At 41.9% G+C, this 20,580-nt stretch overlaps 1 protein-coding gene across 8 annotated transcripts in view; it reads left to right on the top strand.

Annotated features, from left to right (window-relative positions):
• The window catches only part of RAPGEF1 (Rap guanine nucleotide exchange factor 1), an 89,249-nt gene that overhangs the window by 13,882 nt on the left and 54,787 nt on the right, over window positions 1-20,580 (top strand). For all 8 annotated transcript variants that reach the window (XM_074845842.1, XM_074845841.1, XM_074845839.1 and 5 more), the window contains one exon: window positions 20,296-20,435. In XM_074845842.1, the coding sequence (XP_074701943.1) occupies window positions 20,296-20,435 (140 nt within the window). The remainder of the gene's footprint in view (window positions 1-20,295; window positions 20,436-20,580) is intronic.

Below are 20,580 nucleotides of genomic sequence, written 5' to 3'. Positions count from 1 at the left end.
TTTCACTCCACAAGGTCAAGAAAAGCTTCCAAAATGCAGAGGAGAGCCATTGTAAACTCTTCAAGTGAGAAGGATTAATACCTAATACGACTTTTTAAACTATTTTCAGATTGGTTACTCACCTTTACCTGTCTTTCACCTTTGCAAAGATAACAGTACATATGTGTTTGTCTAGCTTTGACTGGAAAGCTTGTAAAAAAACAAGACTGAAACATAAAACCAAGTTAAGGGCTATATGAGCAAGCTATGTCAATAAAGACCATCATTTTGTGTAGCTGTGCAGCTTATCAAATTACTCCAGCGAGAGTCTCCTTACAAATGCTTTTGTATTTTTTATCTATTGACTCATCCATCTCAACACTCACAGTAACATTTCAGTACTGTCTTATAAAGCCTATGATTGAAACGAGGCTGTTCTTGGGCTGGTTAATCAACAGATGCAATTAATACAATGATGTTTGTCTTGACACCCTGTCTCACTGTGGCGGCATTGTAAGCAGCATTGCTGCGCGAGGAGAGCTCTGGTTGAGGGCTTGAGGACTCACTGTACAGGCAGATCACTCAACGTTTGTATTCAGCGTAAAGTCAACACTGAAAGAGTTTCAGACCTCTCCTTAGCTGGCAAATGGTCTCACTGGTGCTACGAGTGATGTTAACAAAAGGGTAAATCATAATCTGCACTTCTAATTTATTTAACAGTTTTATAAAATGCTCGGATTTTGTTCCGTTAGAGAGCACCAGAAGTGTAAAAGGAAAGCTCAGATGGATTTTCTTCTTGTGCGAGTCTGGGAAGGTGATGAAGGAAACATGATTTGGACTCAGATATTTATTCTTTTAGTAGAACAATGTCAGTCCCAGACCAGTGCTTCTCAGATGTGTTTTACCCTGGGAACTTGTATAAAACGTCTTCCCTTTCAGCTATTTCATTTTTAGCTGTATAGAGGGTGTAACCATTGTTTAAGGGAGTGTCGATGGCATGTAGCCAGTTGATATATAAACCCTATCATGAATTGTTTTAAAGAGAGTATGATTTTCTGTACCAAGATATATTGATGACTTTTTCTCAAGGCAGGAAGTACATGCTGACTCCAGCAGTTGCCAGAGCAGCTGTTCATTATGAGTAAGCCATATGAAAAATCTTGTGAAAGCCTTAATATCAGTAGGAAGCAACATGAGCTTAAATGATCAGCACCAAAGTGTGGTTAAGCTGTATCAAGAACTGCTTCATATTTTCACTTGCTTGGAATTTTATATTGGAAAAAGTTTCTGGTTCTTATGGCACCAAATCTGTAGGATAGTTTACAGAGAGGTATTAAGCTTCAGGCTAGTCAATATTTGTAAAGGCTTGTCTGGACACTCCCCAGACACTTGCTCCAGGGTACAAATTTATTTGATTTATCCTCATGTTGAGTTAATGTAGCAGTTTCTGTCTCTGTAAGTGAACATCTCAACAGGCTCTGTGGCTTTTAGCATCTCCTAGTGTTGTAGCACCAGTGTTACTCAGACTGGGTTTCTACCAAGGCCCGTAGCAGACAGGGCACACACTTGAAATATAGTCGTCTCCTTGTCCTGAGTTTTCTAATCAGTAAGTTGGGACTTTTTTATTGTTGTCTGTCTCCATTTTTAATTGCAGAGCTGACTTTTGTTGAGACTGATACATAGATTTTTCATAGCTTTCCACCAAAAAATTTGTTTTGAATTAATGGACATTTCAGTGAATTTCTGTAGTTGACATTTTCTGGAAAAAGCAATTATTATTTTGGTCCCAGAACCTCTGATCAGTGCCAGCTGTGAGCAGCAGAGGAGGCACTGGGCTCTGGTGGGCTCTTCCTGGGTACGGGTGACTATAGCAGAACTTCTGACCTTTGGCTCACAAAAAAAAGAGTGAGCAAGAAGTACTGTGCTCCAAACGTGAACCTGTCTGACAGCTGAGTACGCAGAAAAAAGCTGCTGAAGGGGAAAACCCTTTCACCTATAGCTGATGTGTTATACAAGGGAACCCAACGTAATAGTTTTCTAGCTCAGCCTTTGAGATACTTCCAATCCAAGTTCAGTTACTTCCTTCGTTCTACGTTTGAGCTCTGTGTTTGAATTGCTTTTCATTTTGTATTGTTCCTTGTTGCCTTTGATACCAGGATATGATTTCTTCATTGTCACCTCTCACTGCCCTTTGTTTCTATTAGTTGACAATTTTTTTGAGGCACACACTCATGTTGCTTGTAGTGCACCATGTCTAAGGGCCTGTGTCATAAGGTTTTGATGGGACGGGGTTGTCCTGGAGATGTATAGGGATGTGCCAGCAAACAGTAACACGTATGTCACAGCAAAGGAACATACGTACACATCTTGCCCAAGCAGTAGAGCTTCTCTTGCTGCTGAATGTGGTTCTCAGGCCATGGCTCGTGAGGGTGGTAGCAGTGAGAAATGTGGGATGTTCTGGCTTATTTTGAGTACAAGATTCAGTTTCCCTTGAGGCAGTAATTTCATGAATCAAAAAGGAAAATGTGTAATGCTTAGTGTTTATCTAGAGCTTTACATTTTTAGAGCATTGTGCAAGCATTTATTCTGTGCTTTTGACTTCATGATGGGTGGTGATGGAAAGTGCTGGCTATAGTGATGTGAGAATAGTAAGTACCACTTCTGCCTTTGTTTCATTTACTGGTATGATTTAACTTGTTACTTTGGTCAGATGATCTCTACTTCTCCATAAGCTTCTGTGGGCTTTTCAGTTTATCACTGGAGCTGTATACCCTGTGAGTGGGTTGTTAGTTCCTGTTTTTAAGGCATTTGAGATCTCATTAGGTAGTGAGAGTGGTAGTGCTGTGTAGTGGTGGCATCTCTCCATTTGTGGGAAGATGCAGGTAACGTTGTGTGCACAGAGCATGCCACCTAGAGGAACGGAGCGGGCCGGCAAGGCTGGAGCCACGATATGCTGGCAAAATTTAGGTGGCTGTGCAAATGGCTATGTTGAGATCTTCTCCAAGCAGTGCCCTTTGTGGCCCTGCCTCTAGTACATCCATCAAGTCAAGTGTGAGGAGGTCCATGCACAGCTAGCTTTCCATCAACTCTTCCCAACAAATGTTTCTCGACTTTTTACATGAGACTACTGTTCATGATTTAGCCTCCTGGTTATGTGAAGCCTAATTTTTCATGGAGGCTCAAGAATCTGAAATTAAGTTGCGGATCTCACCTCATATTCTCCAGGAATTAGGGTGAGGAATCTAGTACAAGGTGTGATTTGATGGGCTAACTCTCTCCAAGCTCTGTGCTTTTTTTGGCTTGTATGTTGCAATTTCTTTTGCAGGAGACTAATAAATTTCCCAGAAGATTATCTTAATTTCCAGAGTCTCAAAGTCTGAGTTGTAATTAAGCACTTAATTTGATGAGGGTTTTTAAATGTGTTGCTAGTCTACTGGCAGCTTGGGGAAATGCTTCCATCTTCAGCCCAGCTTCCCTTGTGTAGGTTCAAGCTCAGAAAGCTGGTATATATTTAGAACCAGCAGAATTGCAGCCTGCCGGAGAGGCATCAGAAAACTGCTCCAAATCTATGCTTTCTGGGTAGGTTAAAGCCAAATTTGAAAGAAGCCTGGCTTTTTTGAAGAAGTTGAAGTTAGGGTGATGGCAATTTTTCATTAACAAATGGGCAGTGGGAAATTTTAATAATACATTTTATTGCTTACAATTGCATTGAGTTCCCCCATTGCCACAAATGACAGTAATCAATACATCCAACAGGGAAGCAATTATTTTATTTCTTTATCATCCAGAGACTCATGATCATCCAGAGAGTCAGACAGTTGTGTTGTCAGATAAGCACATGGCTTGACCAGAGGGTATCACCTCTTTAGGACAGAAATTTTGTTTTGATCCACATTAGTCCAATATGTGGTGTAATAAGGTCATAACCAATGACTTGGACTCACAGGATTTAATACACAAATAATAATGACTGATTAGAGGTTTTTTTCTTCTGTGCTATTTGAGGTTATGGCTTCTAGTTGCCTCTGATTAAGTTTGTATCTTCTGCTAAAGTTTCTCTCTGCTGTTGAAGTAAAACATCTGTTCTCCCCCCTCTCTTCTGTGCTTCAACTTTTATGCTTAAAACCTCAGGAACAATCTCGAAGACTTTATTACATTGTGTCTTTGAATTGACCCCCATGTATTTTCATCGAGACATTAGGATGGCCTTCCCATTTCCTTCTATTCTCAGTTTAAATTTTCCTGTTATGGGAATACTAAAAAAAAAAATAAAATTGAATTGCAATTAGTCATATGTTAAAACAACCAGACTAACGCCAGCAGGAAGAGCATCCTCTCGGTGTCAGTGTACGAGGCCGTGTGTCAGGATGCCATTTCGGCCGCGGCCGGATCTCTTGCGTGTGTTGACCACTCATGCATTTAACAGACCTGTTCTGTGACTGCCCGCATGTCTCTCTGCTTAACACGTGCCCCTTTTTGCTGATAACTTTCTGGCCTCCAGGCTACTGACAGCTGTTGTCCACTTGCTGCTAATTAAGAAAGCAGCATGAGCGCTGGGAATGTGGATTGGAGAGATTGAACCCCCCCTCTCCGCAGCAAAGCATTTCAACCTGATTAGAAAGAGTCTGACTGACGACTGATCGGCCTCTTTTTTCCTTCTCTGTCTGTTGAGCCTCTCTGTAGATAGCCTGTTTGCTATCAAAACTCACATGTTAGGCGCTCTCTGTGTCTCCGTATTTTTTAGATCCTGTAACAATAAGCAATGTCAGAACAGATTTGCCATTGAAAAGATGGGCACGTGTGAAATTTAAGCCACTATAAAGCCACATATTTAACATGCAAAGCGTTGTGTACATCTGTGCTCTTATTCAGAAATTCAAATGTAGGTTGTATTTTTTAAATAAAATGACACATACTTATTGAAAATTTAGATCGAGCTATAAGAATCAAGATCATTATAAATCAACAGCACTTAAGTGGATGGACTGATGATTTCAAAGATTTTCCTTCTCTGTTTAAGGATTTTCCTTATTTGTTTTGTGTCCTTGCCTGCTTTCCTTGTTTTGGTTTTCCTTGTTTTGCATCAGGTCCCGGTGGGTGACCTTTTGTGTGATATGGCTACGCTGTGATTTTTATGATCCAGCAAGAGAATGGGCTTGAACTCTGGAATTCCCTTTCTGGCCTGTGCTTCTGTGGAGGTAAAATGATAGACTGAGGTTAAGATAATGCAAGATTGTTGTGTTAATACACAACCAGAAGATGTGAATTCAAGTAAGAGTGATGGTAATTGGGTAGAAGAAGCCTCCTCCTGTAACACTGATGCTCTCTGGAGCTGTTTACCCCCAGGAATATTATGACTCTCTGTATTTGAGATTAGACCTCCAAAATTCAATCTGAATTCTTATCTGCAATAAGTGGGCTCTGTATAGCCCCTAGCATGCTTTGAAAGCAGTGTCATTTGCTCTCATATCTGGAATATAATTTCTTCCTGTTGTGATTTTTCTCATATTTGGTTATTACCTTTTACCTTGGAGATGATTGTTTCTTGATACAGTAATTCAGCACAATCAGAGCTTCTCTTTAAAAGCACTATGTATATATAGGAGTAAAATGTTTAAATAAATAAAAAAAAAATATCACTGCCAGACTTGGCTCCTTAGGCGTGTGAAAATCCTTTAACAAACCATGTCTACCACAGTGTAATTGAACAGTAGGAACATGTCTAGGGAGAGGAGGACATACTTTTGACTGTATTTACTGGTGTTCACCTTGTATGCTCATCGTTTTGCCGCATGATCACTTTCCAACAGAAGCCTTGGAGCATTTGACTTCAGCTTTTCAAATAAAGGAGTGTTTTATATTTGTTGGAAGTTGAACAAGAGCTGCTCTACCAGTCAGTGTTATCATATATTCAGCTAAACACTTTCAATACTAAAATGGTAGGAAATGCAAACTGTGGCGTGCTTATAACTAACTGAACTAGGCAGACTTTTTGGGATATGGGTGGTTTGGGGTGTGAAAGTGCTATAATGTCCTTGGGCAGCTTTCTGTTTTTGCATGAAGAGAGCAGATGCTGACATGGTGCAAATAGAAGAGAAATCCTATCACTAGATTGGCCCTGAGTCCCCAAGCTGTAGTCTGTAAATAAAGTGATTTATGGGTATTATAGATGAAAACAGCGTTTCTTTTTTTCCTCCAAGCAAAATATTATTTCCAAACAGTTCATCTCATTATTGGACTCTGGTTAGGCTAGTAATTTTATAAAATAAGTCTGGTAGACTTAATGTTAGAAAATTAATGGGATGATTTCTCTACTATTAAGAATGTGGAGACTCCAAATCCCTGTCTATCTTGCTGTGGGAGGCAATTAAGATCATGAGGGAGTGGCTTCTTGTTTGAAATGTTGGAAGTGACTGTAAGCATTCATACTGTTACATCTGGAGAGCTTGTTAGGGATGGTGAGATTGGTTATACTGGGTCATTTCTGTGAGTATTGGTCATTTCTTTCACAGTAGCCTGATTATTGCTTGGACAGCTTTGCCAAACTGTTTACTATCTGCTGCCTGTTGACTGACAGTGCATTTCAAGCCGATTATAGGAATATTATGTGGCTTCAGGATCATGGTTAGTCCATTTTGTCCTTTAATGCCACTCACGGTGACATTGAGAATTGAGCTGCTGTCATCCAGGTAGGTCCTCCGCCAATATTGACATGTTTTTGCATCTGTTCTGCATTAGCTTTTCATGTGACTGATGGCAAGTGTCACTTGCTCTGAATCCCCACCTCTTACCCATTTGTGTCATGAATTTCTGGCTGTGTAAAATGAAAAACCATCACACAGCTATTTCAGAGGCACAGAGATGGCAGTTGTGACATTAAAGGGCAAAAGAAACATTCTGCAAATTCCTGTGTAAAAACTAGATGCCTGTTTGGTGCTAGGTTAGGCTTTGTTTAGACTATTGTCTAAATGTAAGCCTAGAGCTTTGCTGCTAGGCCTACAGTTGACTTCGCTTCCACTGGGTTGTGAATGACAAAGTATTTCAGTGGAGCTGGCACTTCTTTGTTGGGTTGTTTTGCAAATGCAGACCTGATTCTTAACAGGAGAGCACAAAACAGGAATTTCTGCTTTACAATGGAAAATGTTTGGTTTATGTTTTTGGAGGAACAGGTTTAGTTCCTCTGCTTTCCTGATTCCTTACAGTACCACAGGAGGGGCATTTAAATAAATAAAAATGACAAATTAAAATCCACTCCAACTGGGAAAAAAGAAATGTAAGCAAACAATTTTGAGAACAGGCTGCTGGGTTGTAGGGAGAGTGACTACAAGAAAAATCTCCTTGGAGGTTTGCAATCTACTTCTGTTTGACAAAGCTAGACTTTATCTTTTTATCTTTGAGAAACAGCTTCCCATATACATGAGAATTATCCCTAAATATTGCCCTTTATTGCCAATTTGGCTTCTAATTAGCTAAATCCACTTTGTGAGTGGACAGTCTTACTCCAAAGCAAAACTATGTAGGGAGTTAATTGAGAATAATACGTGTGAGTTTCCAACCTTCACCTGGATTTGGATTAACTTTCCTGGATAGAAAAGCCCTCTCCTTATAAAGTCTGAGCTATAAAGTTCTTGTGGCTTTGAATGTTGGTATGTTTTATCATGATAAATACCAGTGTATTATAGTTTCAAGCGATCTCCCGAGAAGTATAGATTCATACAGCTGCCAGAAAAACAGCTCAGCTCTTCACCTGCTCTGTTCTCTGCTAACAAATGGCACGTTAACTTGCCTGTACTTGAAGTATTGAAGTATTTTCTATATATTTTTAAATTATCTTTTATAAGTGATTTGAATCCCTGTTGAAAATGTCTTTTGTGAGGGGCATCTTTCAAAGTTTCCATACGAGTGGGTTCAGTTTCATAATTTAACACTATATATAGTGGTGTTCTTCTACCAAATAGCAGCAATTAAGCCATTATGGGTGTTTTGTACCTATGGCTTGTGTGTAATATCAGGATAGACATGGAAATGGTATTGCTTAAAGTCATATAGACTGTAGGAGCCTTCTGCGGAGGAACTGGAGACTCTCGACACATTTTAATGAAGCAAGTTTTCTCAAATCAAATGCCTTTTCCAAGATTTGTTTGAGACACCTTCCGGTTTTGCACTCTTTGCAACAGATACATAGCTGGTTTTCAGGTTAATGAAGAATGATGGCGCATTTAGTATATTCAGACTTTCTTTCCTGACTGCAGAGTTGCCAAAAATGAAGCAGGAGAGATATCTTCCCTCTGTCATTCTTCTACAGAAATCATCAGTTTAGACGTAGATGTAGCTGAGAGTTTATTTGCTGAGCTTCACAGTGGAGTTCATGAGTACACCGAGGACAAAAAGGGCAATATTTATTTGTTTGTTTGCGGAGGGAGGCAAATTGATTTTGTAGTGTAAATTTGTAAATAGGGTAGAAAGTTTCTCCAAAACACATGCTAAAACAAATGAAGTCCCAGCTCAGATTGGAAATCTCCTTGTGAAGTCGTGCAGGACGTCGTGGGAGAGTGCTCCTTGTGGGGAGCAGATGTTTGCTGAGGTCCTGCAGTCAATGGCTGCAGTGTTCAACTCCTCTTAACCCCCTCCCACAACACCTTGATATTTCTGCTGAGCAGCACCCCATCTCCTCCTCTTCCTCCCTTTCCCCCCCCCCACCCCCCCACCCTCTGAGTTTTCAGATAAGAGTAGAGAAGAAGGTCTGTAGGACCACCAGTCTGCCCCCTTTTTTTTTGTTATTGCTGTCTCAGACACATACACATAATCTCTTAGGCATAAGTATTTTTTAGCTCATGTGATATTAGATAGCAATTACAAAGCTATGGTTTTTAACTAGGCTGCCACAAAGCTTAGTACTAGATGCTTCTTACACTGCAAAATAATAATAATAAACATGGATCATATGTACAAAGTCGATTCTGTGTTTGCAACATTATAGGTGGTTGTTTATCAGTTGAAAGATGGTTTACAGCGTTTCTTGTTGCTTTACTGCAGTGTAATGTTTTTGACTCATTAGCTGAACTCAGCTGAAGACTCAGAATCTGACAGGAATGAAGCTTGTGCAGGGTGGTTGTGCGTGACCAGCTGATATTAAGCACAGAAGGTCTGGGAGGTATTTACCCTTCTAATAATGGCACCAAAGGTATTTTTATAAACATCTCTTTATATCTTTCTGAACCCAACTGCTATGACATACTAAATCTGCTGCAGAAATCAGTAGATTATTGAATGTTTTTCACAGTGAAAGAGCATAAAGTTAATCACACTGAAGCTTTGACAAAGCACCGGGCTTAGCCTGACCGAAGAGGCAGTGCTCTCTGGACGTGATGGAGCGTAGCCTGACCCGACCCGCCGCCCTCCCGGGGCTGCCAGACGCAGCGCTGCACATCTTGAGGCTTCGTGGAGCTGAAGTTTCTCATTACAGACTAGTTGCTGTTTTCCAAACAGATCTCTTAAGCTCCCAAAGTATTGCTCAGTGTACCACAAGCTGAAATTAGTATTGATTCACCTTGCAGGACTGGGTGGCAGGATCGACACACAATCGCATATTGTATTGCAGAGACTTAAATAGCTTTGGCAGTTGTGGTTTTGCTGCTTTGTCAAAACCAAATTAAATATAAATACCGTACAAAAATATTTCTTATTTATAGAATCCTAAGGTCTCTCTGCCACAGAATCTGGGCACTGCATTTTAAAGCATGCTTTTTTTCATGGAGTGGGTTGTGGTCTTTGAATGCATTCATGTGGCACCCTGGTGTGACTCTTGGGCAAGATCTCACTTTTGAAACCCGATGCCATGCTCTGCATAGGATGTGATATGATAAGGGAATGGGCTGTCAGTAAAAACCTCACTCAAGTAGCTGTTAATTCACCAAGATTTATTCGGTGATAAAAGAATTGTTTCAGCAGGATCGTAAAGAGATGCTGAGATAAGGTTCAACTTTGGTTTCGGTAAAATACAGTCTCAGCTTAGTTCCCTTTAGCTGTCACCTTGGTGTTGTATGTTAGGGTTGAAGGTGTTTCTTCTTGAAATGCAGGCTGGCTTCCTGTATCAGTAAAGTGGAGGCTCACTGAAAAATAGACACTGATTCTTAGTAAGGCCCACTTCTGGTAATTTCCATTAAAGATAACAGTTTAAATACAGATAGCCAGGGTGATATAAGAAATAACGTTGCATGCCAGCAAAGAATTGAGCTCCAAATAAATCAGGCTGTTATCCCTTTGTTAAGCAGGTTTCCAAACTTGTCGTTGCATTAGGCTATGTAACATTCCAAAATAGCTGGGGAATAGCTGCTTTTTCTTCAGCATTAAATTAACAAGTGCTTGTTTCCATGCTACTGGAGCCTCAAGTCTTCAGTAGACTCAGTCATGTTACAGATGGCATGGATTCCTTCAGATTCCCTTTGTGTTTCTGCTGATGCTTATACAGATCTGCTAAGGTTTGCTTCTGTAGAAGTTAATTCTTCTATGTATTTTTAATTTTTTTTTTTTGGTTTGTCAGGATTTGCTGAGAAGATCAGGGAGGATGCAGGTGTTTGTAGCAGTATGCCTCCTTGTAACCTGTTGTCTGTAGATGCAATGTAACCAGGAGATTTTAATTCAAGCGTGAGGAGAGAGGATAAGATAGAAAGTTGTCACAAATAATTGTTTACTGCTAAAGTAACTTTTAATGTTTATGTGCAGTAGAGTGAAAGACAGACATCCCAGTTAGACTCCGTAAGCTACCTCATGTTTCCTGCCATGATGGTCTAGGGATGTGCTAATCCTACAGCTAACAAAGATGTAGCTCCCTCCTGGGCTGTTCAGTTCAATTAACATCTCCGTTTCCCCTTGCTGGAGGCCCTGATGTTTCAAATTGTGCTTATAGAAGACTAAAATTTCCTACTGCCTGTAGGCAGGCAATAAAACTGGTGGTTTGGTTGCAGATCCTATCAGGTATAGAATAGGGTATGGAATTGAGGATATGGCCTGCAGCTTCTTAACCCTTTACGCAAGCAACACAATAATGTAAAAGCAGCTTCTGACCTGATTACATCAGAAATTTCACACCTGCAGTGCTGCTGTATCACTTTGCACACATGCTTGTCTGTGTGTGTGGAGATAGAGAGCTGGCCCTTTGGGGCAACACTGTAGTAGTACTTCAAAGTTTTGTGATTTGCATAGCCCTCCTGTGATGCCTTGTTTTATTGAGTAAGCAGTATTAGGGAAGTTTACACTGGTATTGCAACGCCTCTAGGAGATAGTGCTGGCCTGGTTCCTGAAATTCATTTTTCTTTCTCTTGCAGAGATGTGAGCCCCCAGCATGGTGCACTGGAGTTGTGCAGACATGTTTAATCTTACCGAACCAAATATCTGCTTTTCAGCATCTGAGCCCCGAGGATACGGTGCTAGTCAGAACAGTGAGAAATGAGGCTTCCTTGCAGAGCAGTTAGCTCATCTCTTAACATGCATGGAAAAGAGCTTACATCACAGTCTCACCTGGACTGTTGCCCTTAATCTATGGCACTTGCTAAAGAAGGAAATAAAATTGAGCATGTTTAAGCAAATGCTTCCCATGTTTTGATCTTATTTCTTGTGCTCAGCTCAGATGAGTGTGGGCGGTGGCTTTTGGGCAGGGTATAAGGTTCCTCCCAAGCCTACTAGAAAAGAGGGGTTAGCTTTGCAATTCAGACTGAATGTGCAAAGAGTCTGTAATCAGAGGTCAAAAATAAAGATGACTATAATTAGTAATGTCCAAAGCAACTGGAAATTGTGTCAGGCAGATCTGAGCCAGCTTCTCTTTTTTTTCCATCGCCTAATGAATGAGAGAGCTGAAGTTACTCTCCAAGGATGAAAGAGGGCTGAGTTTTTCCCATTCAAAACTGGTGCTGTGGGGCAGATGCAAAGTCAAGACTCTCATTTACAACCTTGTTTTTCAGCTATTGAACCTGTAGGCAGGTTGTGAGCAATTAGGCTTTTCCCTAAAGCATCTAAAATAATGCGTTTATGCTTGCTGTCCTGCAGAGTGCCAGTGACGACATTCTGTCACCTTGGAGATGGATAAACAGCTTCAGCAACATCGGGTTATAATCTTTCAGGTCTGAGTTTCAAAGCTGACAGCCATATGACTGAAACCCAAGCCTAGCAAAGGTTTTTCAACATGGAAAGAGTCAAAATGTGCTCGAGTAAAATGAGAGGAGGGGAGAAAGAGTTTAAGTGGAGCTCAGTGACAAGGCTTTTTGCTTGGCCATGGCAGTAGTGTGAATGAAACGAATTAGCTTTGGCTCACATGCTCCTTACAGCCTGGAGTGACTCAGGTAGTGCGCACACATACTTGTGCCTGCAGGGCTTTATTTTTAGATGTCTGAATCACTGTCATGACTATATCCTCACAAAGCCGCTAGACAAGTGGGGATGCCCACGGACCCCATATTAAGTCATGTTTGGTGAACAGAGAAGTTCAACAGATTCCCTCGCAACCGTTGCAATTTCTGTGTTCAGAGCTGTTTGCTGAAGTAATGCAGAGGCTATGCCTTGTAGCTGGATTTTTTTTTTCCATTTAAAATTAAATGTTTAGTTAACAACCTTGGTGGTTTTTATGTGTAGAGCAGGGTGAGCATGGACCACAGTGATCATGTTGATGTTGGAGGCTACTTGACTCTCTTGTTTTAGTCTTGCTGGCACAGGGGGAGTCACAAGTCATGTTACCAGCGTTGTAATCCCATTAGTTCTCTCGGGCTTGCAGGGCTGTGCAAAATCAGTACTTAAATGGGAAATTACCAGAGACTCACCAGATGCCACACAAAGCTTTGCTAGTGATTTGGTAAACAGCAGCATTTCTGCTTGTGAGTTGATATGGGACCAATCTGCTGGTGTGGCTTGCTTTCAGATAAAACAGAGCAAAAGTCCTGTCCACTGCTTATCAATAAATTACAGAATCTTTTTCAAAAAGAAGTCTCAAAGCCAGCTTTGGTGTGCTGGGGGAAGCTGAACTTGGATAGCAAGTTGTACTCCCTTAAATCCCTCCTGGTTCAATTAATTGTACCTTTTTTCCTTTTTTTATTTTTTTTTTTGTTTTCCCTTGTAAATCATTTGGGTGGCGTTGCAGTTTTCAGCAGCTAAAGGATTTCTAGTTTATGTGTCTGCATGCAAGCAGATTTCTCTCTTCTGAAATCCTTCAGACTAAAAGAGGACTAGGAGGGAACCTGGTCAGCTGCTCTGAGTTTGCTGCTTGGTCTGGTGCATCTTCTCTTCCTCGCAACCTGAAGATTTGCTTCCAAATATGAAGCTGGAAGGAAGAAGAGCTGTAGTACTAAGTCACCATAAAATTAATGTTTTTGACTGACCCAATCCTTTTCTCTGCAGTCAGGAGATGTGGCTGAATTGATAAGTTGCCCTCTCTGCCTCCCAATTCCCTCGCAAATACTGTAAGCGCTTTCCACATGAGATTGCTGCAGCTGGAGATGCCTCATTCATGGTTGCTTAGAAAGAAAAAAAAAAAAATTTCAAAATAAAAATGTGCTCTCTGACAAATAAAAATGTTTTGCTTCCTCTGGAGGCCCCAGAGGGCGGCATAAAAAATAATGAAGCCTGTGAGTCAGTGAGCATTGCCTGGCCAGCTGAGAGGGAACTGAGCCTTCCTTTTCCATAGAAGTTTGTGTGCTGTCATTGCACATCATTAATGCTCACTGGTTTATGCTCATTCACTGTAATGTTGCCAAAAAAGAAAAAGGGCAGTTGGTCTTTCCGCTCCTGAAAGCTGGCTGCTTCGAAGGTGACGTGATGTTAAAGGAAAAGTTTCTTTAGCACTCAAGAACGATTGTTTGATTCTCGAGCTGCCCTTCCTCCACCGTTTTCCTCTAAATCCTGGCTGCTCTCCTAGCAATGGAATTCCCTGGAGAGGGACTTGGAGCAGCTTACAAACAGCTCCACCTAAGGTACAAAGGTTAGGGTGGGCAAACTTCCTGATTGACACCGGACCCTCCCTTTTTTTTTTCTTTCTGGATCCCCTACCGGGTCTTTTTTTGTTTCTGAATAAATTCTCTTTGCTTTAGTCTCTGGGGGTAGTGGCAAAGTTGAGAAGAGTAAACTCACGGAGATGACAGTGGTAGGTCTGAGGCTTCCATAGTGCGCCCATGATGCAGCAGTCTCATGTTTGTACGTTTAAAACAGATATTTTAATGCTGTTCTGTCACATTCTGTCTTTTCTGTATTCAGGATCCCAGTTCATCCTTTTGAGAACATACAGCATTGCACAAATGCTGCATATCAGCGTTTTTAGTCTTCTGAACATCCCCAGGACTGCTGGAGAAAGAGGGCGTGAAATGTAGCAGAAGGCTGTTTGCTGCATAATGTGAGAGCTGTGTTACACATTGCAGGTGTGAAAGGGCTGAGAACGTATCTGGGGTTCTTCTCATCTGTTTCTTCAACCTTCCTTGAAAGCCTAGTGCTTTCTCTCCATCCTCATAGCTACACACTGGCAGGCTTAAATGTCTTGTCGCAAGAAAGACAGAGATGCCCTCCACCATGAAATTATTAAAAATTATTTTTAGAAGTGCCCCTGCGGTAGCTTTCTGTTGCCCACAGCCCACTGGTGAGCTTCACATCGTGCCTCCTGCGTCGGCTCTGCCAGCTCTTCTGCAGAGGAACTCGGCTGTTGGGAGAGGCTGTTTGAGTTTCAGGTTAGAACAACATTTCTGCAAAGCTCAAAGGCTTTGATTTTCTGTCAATCACTGTTATTTTAATGTTTGCATTACAGGAGAGCCCCAAACCTTTAGCAGGGGCAAAGGCCCCACAGATCTGTGTACTTACAGGTATGTAGGAGATACAGCCCTTGCCTTAAGGGTAGAAGGAAGACGGTTGGGAATTCTAGCAATATTCATGTAAAATCTTGAAAGACCTTTGCTTTGTGGCATGTTTGGTGATTATTGTGGGAAGCTCTCATGTGCCCATCTGTCTGTCCTGAATCGCCTGTTCTCCTGCATTTCTGACAGCAGAATTGGGTCTAGAGGAGCCAGAGCCCCAGCCCCGTAGCCTCTCGCTGGGTACTGCATCGCAGCACCAGACAGACATCCTCAGCCAAAAGGTCGTTTTGAACTATAGCTCATTATTTTTTCCTTTTGCTTCAGAACTCTTAAAGTCCCTGTCAGCTAGGGTTTAGCTGAAACCTTGCAACTTGCCTGTTGTCTTCCACAAATGATGGAGCTGAGCCCAAGGGAACAAATGCCATTTTAATGGGCATCGTTGTGTAACTCATTACATAAGTCACCTCTGCCTTCAAAAGACTTGTGGCATAAATGGCAGGAGCAGTTGATTAAAAATGTGCACAATAGCTTCATTATGACATGTGGAGAGATGTCTGCTGTTATTTTTAATCTGATAGCTTTTAAATATGTGCGTCCAGCAGAGACCCAAATGGCCTTTGAAAAGGGAACCATTTGTGGGATAAGATTTTTTAGACTCCACTTCATTCCTTCTAACGAGCCACAAGAGTCAGTTCAAGCTGGAAAATGAACTATAACCCTTTTTTAAGGCTTTGTCTCCGCTAAAGCTGCAGGGTTTTGGTGTGTGAACACATACAGAGTGAAAGAAGATGGAGGGTTTAGGTTATCAGGTGAAGGAAAGAAAAGGTACCGTATTCTGTTTTTTTTTTTTAAATTAAAAAAAAGTATTTTCAATTTGTTTGGTATGATCCAAGCACTAGACAAGTTGAACAATTAAATTGCCCATCCCTGCTGCTAGAGCCTGCCTGCCACTGAGCTGTGCCATAGTGACAGAAGCAGGAGGTCCAGAAGCAGCTGGGGGGTTATTTCCCATCTCTGAGGCTCCCATGTGCTGGTTAGGTGCAGCCAGTGTGGGAGGCAGCTGGCGAGGAGGACCTGGCAGCTGGAAAATCTGCCATGACTGAGCTCTGTAAAAGGCTGAACTTTCACTTTGACTTTAAACTAAATAATTTGCTGCTGGGTTAGATTGGTGGAATTCACCAGCATGGGTGTGTTGTGACTTAATTTCTGGCGTTCATTTGAACCCAAGGGGAAAGTGACCGTTTAACTATGGCAGCGGTGGATGTTGGGTTTTGACTTGCTGACTTTCTCCTAAACAGTCTACTTTCTTTGCCCACAAGCACATAAGCTGATTTATCTGCCTTCCCTTATGCCTCTTAATCTGCTGTCATTTAAAATCTGTGGTTCCTTCCTCACCAGATTTAGCTTTCTGTCAGCAAACTGGCGGGCAGCACCTCTTTGCTGGGCTGGTGGAGCTGCCAGGGGATGAGGCGGCTCCTGGCTGGCCATGGCCTCCCTGGCCCGGGGGGGCTTCAAAGGGTGCTGAAAAAACCCTCTGGCCACACCTGACAGCTCAGAGCAGGCACGTAACGTGAGCTTTCTCGTGTTGTGTGTGTGGTCGGACCCCAGACGCGTGCCGGCCAGGGGGAGAAGAGCCCAAGAGCTGAGCAGGACCGTGACTCAACAGCTGGAGCGCATTCAAGAACAACGGAGCAAGAGCCTCATTAATAGGGGGATAGAATTAGCAGTGAAACAAATGACATATTAAAACTTCCAGTCAGAAATTAAGAAAAATATGTAGTAAAGTAATTTTGAAGGTTTTGGGTTTTTTTCCAATTGTATGTAGCAGCAGAGCATCCAGGCAGATGAAATACGAGGGGACGGAAAGTCAGCGGTTCCTTTGAGACAGAAACACTGTGATACAACAGTATTTTTTTCCCCCCTTCCAGTTGAAATCACTCCATTGAGTTTATTACCCTGTCTTTTCCCATTAATCTTATAAATATTTGGCCACTGCATAAAAGTAAGTACAGGGTACCCTCCTCCTGCGCACCAGAAAGGAGAAAGAGAAGTTGAGAAAGCCAGTGCTGAGACTCCAGTTAAACACTGCCAGTTATTCATCAATAAGAGGCAAGGGTAATCCGATAGAACAATTTCCAGCGGGCAGACTACCAAGATCAGGAGCAACCTCAATGCTGCATTAAGGGGTTTGGTTACTGTAGACAGGCAGGAAGGAGCAGAGGGTTAGGAGAAGGGGTTTGAGCACCGCTCTAGCTCTTGTTTTCTGCTTCTCGCTGTACATTATCAAATTATTTGGTCTGTAAAGGTATGCAGTGCTGTTTGAACTTTTTAAGTGGACAGACATAGGACATGTTAGATATTTAAATTAGGATATAGTGTAAAGGAAGTGACTTTCTCAAAGCAGACCAGTGCTATGGTAACCTGTCTAGGAAGTCTTGCTTAGTTGTACTTTTTGCAGGAGAGTTTCAGCCTTCATCTGTAAAAGCCTTTGAGCTAGAACACCTTCCTACTTAAGTGTAACTTCTCTTTTATACCACTGCATCCAGATTCATTAAAATGCAAATTCTGTTTATGACGCTTGAATGATGTATCTGCTTGAAAACCGCAAAGCCCATCATGCCGAATAATGTCTGTTGGCATTCACTGAATATAATCACAGTAGCTTCACTGCTTGATTCATGAACTGGGGAGAGGGACGAGGGCTGCAGTTTGATGGAGATGCTGTACTGGAGTCACTGACTCACCCTCTGCTCTGTTTAGTCAAGTTGCTTCACCTTTGTGCCTGCTTCTCATCTGCAAAGTAAGGTTAAGACCTTACTGTTTAAGGATGAGAAAGATACGTTTGTAATGTGCTTGAAACAAGAAAAGCGCTATTTTAAGTGCTGAGTGTAAGAGAATATTGGTTTGTGACTCATTTGTTTAACTACAAATGCATCAGAAACTTATGAGCAGATGAGATCTGGAAAATGCTTGTTGTAGATGGAAAGACATGGTAGTAAAAAGCTGCATTAATTTGTGATCTTCAAAGCAGGATTTAGCAGGGCTGTTCAAACAATAACGTTTATTATTTTTGCAAATGTCAGCTGGTTTACTTCATTAGTACTATTTTAAGAAGTTCCTATTCTGCTCCAGCCACTTGCTCGTGTCCTTGCTCTGTAGGTCTGTGTCCCCTTGAGCGTGGCGTGCAAATGATTCGGTGTTTGATGTGACAGAAGGGTAAAGAGAGCGAAGGGCAATGGTTAGGCTGGTGGTGGTGGTGGTGAAGGGGATCTGCTGTCAACAGAAGAGATATTTTCTGTGCTGACAGGACATCTCCTTTTGGAGGTTCCTCCATGGAAGTTCCATGCACACACATTGGTTCAGCCGTTCGTGTGCTTGCCCCATAAAGGCGGGTAGAGATGGCTGGTGGGAAGAAGAAAAGGAAATAGTCTTCTGAAATCTTTATCCCTTCCAAGTTTCTTGTCCCTACAAGGCAAAATTATCACCATAAGCAACCAAGGGTTTTATAGTTATTGAACATTTTCTTACTCAGACTAGCGGTTTGGATCCCACTGCAGCCCGTGGAGGAGCCAGACACAATTTGTTGCTGCTACCATTATTTCCCTGTAGATTAATTATTGTAATTGTTTGCCAGTTCTTGAAAAATAAATTGAGAGCCATGACTTCTTTTGGTAAGTGTGCATACACATGCATGTATAGAAATTCTCATAGTGTAAGAAATAAATACAAATTATTTTGGGGGTGGGAGTGCAAGAGCATTATCACAGCAGCCAGGAACTGTTTTCAGTGGTGACCTTCAGCACCCTGTGGAGCCGGAGAGGTTTTAAAGGTTTGGAGATCCCCTTGTGGATGTAAAGCCATGACGTAAATTGTTGCTAAGTTAGGGTGCCAGCTGCTGTAAGTGATTCTTCAGAGGCCAACTGATATGTCTGGATTTATCTGCAGTGACCAAGGTTGCTAGTGCCTCCCTCCTCAGTGCATTAAACAGGACTTTATGATACAAAGAAAACTGAAAAACACGTACTGGTGTAAATGGAGAACAGGTCTGCAGCCAGGCTAGGTTAGAATCGGTGCTGATGCAGCTTCTATTAATAGGATGCCTGCAAAATTTTGATCTAGAGGACATAACTAACCCGAGTTTTGGCTCTGGTGAAGGTGTTAATAGCAGGGTCTTAACACGCTGCCAGGAAACCAAGTTTAAAGGGAGACAGCCCTTACGGGGAGGCAAGCACAGGTTCCTTCCCTTGAGTTGTGGTTAGGTAATTTCTGAGTATGAGGAGCGGTGTTTGCGCTGCAGTGTGGTATTTAGCTTCTGGGTGCTAGATTTGACTCAGCAGCCTGTTCTGTTTGCACTCTGAATGCTAACAAGGTGGTGCAGTGCTGCATGCATGGGACTGTGTCATTTTGACTCATTACAGCCAGTGCAGTCAATTCCCAAATAATCTAAAAGAAAAACAAAACCTACAGCAAAACTGCTTACTTTTCTTGATAATGTAGTTAAAGACAAGCTCAGTATCTTCTGTTGAATTATCTGGGTCACTAGAGAGCAATTCAGACCTTCATTTATTAAAGTGCTCTTTGCTCAAATACATTCTAAATTGCTCTCTACAAGGCAGCTTAGTTTTATTTAGCTTTGTGGCTAAACAGATAAAAATATATTTCAACTGTAAGTCTGCATATGGCATGATTGCAAACCTTCGAGACTTCTGCTTTTAGATATTCAAAACACTATGAAAATACGATTTTTAAAAGGGTTGAGCAGTTCTGTAATAAAGCTCCTTCAAGGATGCTCTGGTATTGAAGCAGTTCCTCTGTTCTCTGGTTTGTCTCGTACATTTGAAGTGAAATCCATTGCAAACGACAAGGGGTGCCATTTTTGTTCAGCTTATCCATGGAGCCACATTCAAAGGTGATGCTACCAAGTGGGTAGAGATCAGCAGCCTGGGAAGGGCATTATGTTGGACTGTGTTTTCCTTTCGTGAAGCAGCCACCAGCCCTGGGTACCAGGCAGGCCCTGCCTGCACACCCACAGTGGCTACTGACCCCAGCCAAGGCACGGGCAGGAGCTCTGCTCTGCCAGAGGTCTGTGAACAAGTCACTTCATCCCCTTGACTCAGCTGCTCATCTGCAAAAGAGGGACGATGATTACCTCCTTTGTAAAGTACTTTGGGATCTGCTGGAGATAAAAGCATTTAAAAGAGGTATTTTTCCGTTTCTCTCCAAGGCACAGAGCAGTAGCAATCCCACTGTTCCTGCCTTTGCACTGCAGCATTGCTGCCTCCGAGGGGAAGCAGGAAATGATGGTGATATTGTGGTTGGAAACATAATAGAGAGCCACAATTATTTATTTTTTTTAATCCTGTTCCACTCAATAAATTTACATGGTTGCAATGTCTTTCATAGGCTGGTCTTCCAGATAGTGCTGTAACACAACATCCCTGGTTTCAACAAATTTACACTAATCCAGTAACATATTTCTGTGTCTTTCTAGATTCTGAGCGTTCCCATCTCTCCTCGTTCACTATGAAGTTGAAGGGCAAGTTTCATTCTCCAAAAATAAAGAGAACCCCTTCAAAGAAAGGAAAGCAAGCTGACCTGACAGTGAAAACACCAGAGAAGTCAGCGAACAAAGTAAGCAGACGAAGGACGTGCTCTGTTAGTCTTGCTGGTTTCTTGCTTGCTGGTACTCAACTTACCAAAATTTGGTGTGTGACTTTTGTCCTCTGCAGAGTTCTGCAGGTTTTTCAGGGATCCTCGGGGTCACTTTATGTTTAGT

The sequence above is a fragment of the Strix aluco genome, chromosome 20 (genome assembly GCF_031877795.1).
Source record: "Strix aluco isolate bStrAlu1 chromosome 20, bStrAlu1.hap1, whole genome shotgun sequence".
NCBI classification, from domain to species: domain Eukaryota; kingdom Metazoa; phylum Chordata; class Aves; order Strigiformes; family Strigidae; genus Strix; species Strix aluco.
Note: the sequence above shows the minus strand (reverse complement) of the source record. Positions and strands in the feature narration are given on the sequence as shown.